The following is a 4713-nucleotide window of genomic DNA, read 5'->3' on the forward strand; positions in this document are numbered from 1 at the left end:
GTCATGCGGATTGGGGCTACAAGGCGGCAAGGGCTACAGGGTCTCAGGAACGCCATGAGTTCAGGCACCTGTGAAGAGAAAAAGGAACAGAGTCAACATTCCTAAGCACCCAAATAATTGGGTTTAGGCTGAGAGACAGGTGGAGGTGGGCTTGGAAGCAGTGACACCTGGGGGGTTGGGGCGGGGTCAAAAGAGCTTGAGTGGGTGGAGCTTGTGAGCCAGGGGAGGGGCCTATGGCCATGGGGTGGAGCCTGAGGAGTCAGGGTGGGGCCTGGAAGCAATAGGGTCTGGAAGTTGGGGGCCAGAGGGCAGGCAGTGGAGTGGATCTGGAGAGCTGGGGAGGGGCCTGCAGTCGAGAGGTGGGATGGGGAGCAGGGGATGGGGCTTGGGGTATTGAGACCAAGAGGCCCGACAGGGGAGCATCCCGGCCCGCGAGGAGCCACCTCAGAAGAGGCCGCAGTCTTTGAGGTTCTCCTTGATGATAATGTCGGTGACAGCGTCGAAGACAAACTTGACGTTCTGTGTGTCGGTGGCACACGTCATGTGGGAATAGACCTCCTTCACGTCGCGTCTCATGTTGAGCTCGAGGAATTGCACCTTGATGTAATTGCCCGCGTCCTCATATGTGTTGGGCCCTGGCGGAGAAGGGGGAGTTCTCCGGTAGGTAGCAAATCCTCCCCGCGGCGGGAGGAGCGCAGGCCGAGATCGTGGGTTTGCGACGCCGCCTGGCGGCGGGCCGAGGTTCTCACCATTGTAGTCCGGAAAGCAGATGCTGAGGTGCGCCTTTTTTATCTTCTCCAAGAAAACGTCCTTCTTGTTGAGGAAGAGCACGATGGACGTGGTGGCGAAGTAGCGGTGGTTGCAGATACTGTTGAATAGGTGCAGGCTCTCGTGCATACGGTTCTGAGGAGGGCAGAGGCTGTCGGGCACCGGGGACTGCGGCCGCCGCCCCCACCTGGCTGCGGCCGGCGGGCAGACCCCTGCTCTCTGGGCTCCGGGGCCTCCCTGCCCAGACAGCTCCAAGACCGTCTCCCCCTTCGCCCCCCTGAGCAGGGCAGCAGGCTGCCTCATCTCCTCCTTCAGACCGCTCTGGGTCGAATGTCCTCTCTCAGATGCTCCCCGCGCCCGCAGCGCTGTCTCTGCTCTCCGCTCTCCTCCTCCCCGCTCAAACGCTCAGGCCCTGCTGGAGCACTCACCACTTCGTCGTCCTCCACAAGCACCATGTCGTAGGCGCTGAGCGCCGCGATGAAGATGATGCAGGTCACACCCTCGAAGCAGTGGATCCACTTCTTGCGTTCTGAGCGCTGCCCGCCCACATCGAACATCCTGCGGGGCCGTGGGAACCTAAGCCGGCGCATCGAGTCCCCTGGACGTGCCCACAGGCATCCCCTGGTTTCCTAATGCTGGCTGGGAGGCACCCAGATGGGAGTGGCATCCGGAGGGGCCGGGCATTTCTGCGGGCGGGTTGTCCGAGAAGGGGCAGGGTCTCTCGTAGGGATGGGACCTCTGGGATCAGACGGGGCCTCAGGCAGTGAACTTGCGGACAGGCCCCCGGAGAGCGAGAGCTAGGGCGCGGGGTCGTACCGGAAGTTGAGGTCCTTGAAGGAGAACTGCGTCTCAATGATACCAGTGGTCTTGACACGCGAGCGCAGCACGTCCTGTTCAGTGGGCACGTAGCCCGGGGTTACCAGGCGCTCCAGGTCCGAGAGGTAGCTGCGGGAGATCCGGGGTGTAGGTAGGGTTGGGTGGAGGGGCGTGGCAGGGTCCCGCCCGCCCCGCGCCCGGCCTGTGCTCTCACTAGCCAGCAGAGTCGTTGAGCTGGTACTCCGAGGCGCGATCGAAACAGGCCTGGATACCCGAGTCCTTCCACAGCCGCTGGATGATGTCTGACATCTCCTTGGGCATCGTGCCCTCCTCAATGGTGTCCGCCATGTGCATCAGCTTCCGGGCATCGTCCTGGGGGTGGGGCAGGGGAGTGGTTGGTGGTGACCATGGACTTGGGCCCATCCTCGCACCTCGAGTCTCCAGAAGCCCTGTTCAGCTAGTCTCTTGGCACACCTGGCGCGCAGAGTCTCCATACTGGATATTGAGCGTGGTCATGGCGCGCACGATGGCCAAGATGGACTGTAGCGTGTTGCCATATATGATGGCAATGAACTCGAGGCACTCTTCCAGCGAGTACCCATCCTGGTGGATGATCCTGCAGCCGTGGGGAGCCGGGTCAGCGCCTCTTGGGTAGGTGGGGAAGCACAGACCTCGTGCGTGTGCCCACCCCCAGGGGCCTCGGGTAGGGCAGGGGCACTCACTTCATCTGCTTGACAATGGTACTCTTCCCGGACTCACCGGCACCTGGAATGGAAACCCTACCTCAGAGACGCGCTGACCGCTCTGCCTCCTCTATCACACCTGTTTCGCCCCCAACCCTCAAAGTCAGGTCATGATGCCCTGGCGGCAAAACGTAAACGTCAGGAGTGACAGAAGGGGGCTGACGAGGGGAATCGACAACCTAGACTGTGCTGAGGAGCCTTCAAGAGCCGGGTATTTTCAGTTTTATTATTCTGAGGACAAAAATAAAGAAACCTGGAGCTCCACCTTGTGGAAGACTCTGGTACTGCATGCATGGGATTATTTGAGCCAGGTCAACCCCTGCTTTTCACCTGTGGTGGGAGGAAGTGTCTCCAAGAGGCTCAGAGGGAATTAGCACCTTTTGCTGGGGGAGAGGACAGAGCTAACAGCCCCTCTGAGCCTGTTCTCATGAGGGTGTTGGGCACAGTTAATGGGATTTCTGGCTTAGCCTCTCTCTCTTCCCTGGGGTACTCTGGCTTGGTCCCTCTGCCCACATCCAGCTGTCTGACTGGACCCTGGAGAGCCTGGGTAGAGCCTGCACTGCCCTCTCAAAGCAGCTCCTTCTTCCCTTGGGGGGAGGAAGTGGCCTTGGGGTACTAGATCAGCCCCATCTCCCCTCACTACCCATGGGACCAAGGACATGGCTTTCCCTATTCCCGGCTGGGCCTTAGTACCCCCTACCCCCTTTAACTGTCTGCAGGTCTGTCAACAATAAAGCTCTGGAAAGTGAGGGTCATTGTCTGTGGATCTGGATGATCCTAGAGGCTGCCCACTCTCAGGAGGACTGTGACCTTCTCCTTCCCAAGGGAGCAGCCTTGTTGTGGGGCTCCCAAGGAGGCCCCTGGTTTCTGAGCCCTGCCCAGCAGGCCCATCAAGCCAAAGCCTGGTGTTTGAGGGAGCACAGCCAGGGCAAAACTAGGCCTTGTACACACATCTCTACAAGAGTGAGATTGGCACACACTTCTTGGGAGGGGAGGTTGCCTGAGGCTGGGCCCTCTGGAGAGGGGTTCTGTGGGATATCCAGCCTTAGGGAGCCAAGACATCACTTGTCAAGGCTTGGCCAGGGCTTGCTTGGCCAGGGCTCCCACTCTGTTTCCTGCCAGGTTGCAGGCTCATTCTGTTTCCCAAGTCACACTTACTTCACAGAAGGGCCACCTGCCTGCCCCTGGGCCTCTGACTAGTAGCAGTGGCCTCAACGCAGCCCACACCCTTACCCAGAAGCAGCAGTTTCACGGTTCGAGCATCCTTCTCGGCATCTTCTTTCAGCTTCTTTTCCAGCTCCCTTGAGTGCTTCTCCTCAGCGCTGGCCCCAGCCCCCATGGTCCCGGCAGGAGGTGAAGGAACAGGGTGGTCAGTTGGCTCTTCTGGATGAAGGGGATCCCCAGAGCCAGGCTCAGGCCAGCCTCTGGCCTCCCCAGACACCCTTCTGACCTCAGAACTGGCAATCAACTGGCTGTCCACAGACCTGTACAGGCCCTGTTGGGGCTGCTTAGTAGGATTTGGGGGTTGTTGGTACCCAAGAGCCAATCAGAGACAAGGACAGGTGAATCCAGCTCAGCCCCCAGCCGCCCTAATCAGGCTGGCATGGCCCCAATCCCTCAACTGCTGACTCCGCACCCCCTGTACGCTGCTCCCCAAACCCTCTGGGAGAGACCCTGGAGGTAGTCCAGCCCTGCTCCAGAGCAGGGAGACATGTTCCATAGGATCCAGGCTCAGAAAGGGGAGGAGAGGGCCTCAAGTTCCAGGGTGGGGGCATTGGGGAGTAGGCCTGGCAGCAGGGAGTAGAGGGAGAAGCATGCAAGGAGCACCTGACACCTGCCCAGCACTGGGCTTAACATTGCTCCTTACCTAGCTCACACCAGCCCTGGCAGATGGGTACCCACATCATTTTACTGATGAGGAAGTGGAGGCTCAGAGGGTCACACAGCAGGATGTAGTTGAGAAGGGCTGTTGACTCTGAACCAGGGTTCCATGCTCAGCAGGGAGTCAACAGGGAAAGATGGACATTGCATTTGCCCTGTACCAAGGTCTAGATCTGACCTGGTCAAGGCCTCTACATGCCTCCATGATTCCAATGGACTTGGGTGGGTGTGCATGTCTGCTACGTGTACTGGGTGTGTGCATGTATACTTTACTGGCACCAAGCAAGGCAATGACATGACACGTTTGTCTGTGTATACTTGTGTGTTTATGTCTGCATTTTTATGCCTTTGTGAGTGCATATGTGTGTCTATGCTTGCCTGTGTACCATGTGTGCATGTGCATGGATGTGCTTTTGTGCATTTCTCTTCATGTGCAGATGTGTTTGTATGTGTACTTTATTGTGCTAAACTGGGTTAATGTGTGCATGGGTGTGCATGAATGTAT

At 58.7% G+C, this 4713-nt stretch overlaps 1 protein-coding gene across 1 annotated transcript; it reads right to left on the reverse strand.

The window, feature by feature from the left end:
- Window positions 1-444: 444 nt before the first annotated feature.
- Window positions 445-3666, reverse strand: GNAT1 (G protein subunit alpha transducin 1; the record flags this gene model as incomplete). Its single annotated transcript, XM_079713091.1, has 8 exons — window positions 445-635; window positions 750-903; window positions 1197-1326; window positions 1585-1713; window positions 1799-1956; window positions 2059-2200; window positions 2307-2349; window positions 3561-3666. The coding sequence occupies 8 exons, from the start codon at window positions 3664-3666 to the stop codon at window positions 445-447; spliced, it is 1053 nt and encodes a 350-aa protein (XP_079569217.1).
- Window positions 3667-4713: the final 1047 nt, after the last annotated feature.

Source organism: Hyperoodon ampullatus (genome assembly GCF_949752795.1).
Source record: "Hyperoodon ampullatus genome assembly, chromosome: 10".
NCBI classification, from domain to species: Eukaryota; Metazoa; Chordata; class Mammalia; order Artiodactyla; family Ziphiidae; genus Hyperoodon; species Hyperoodon ampullatus.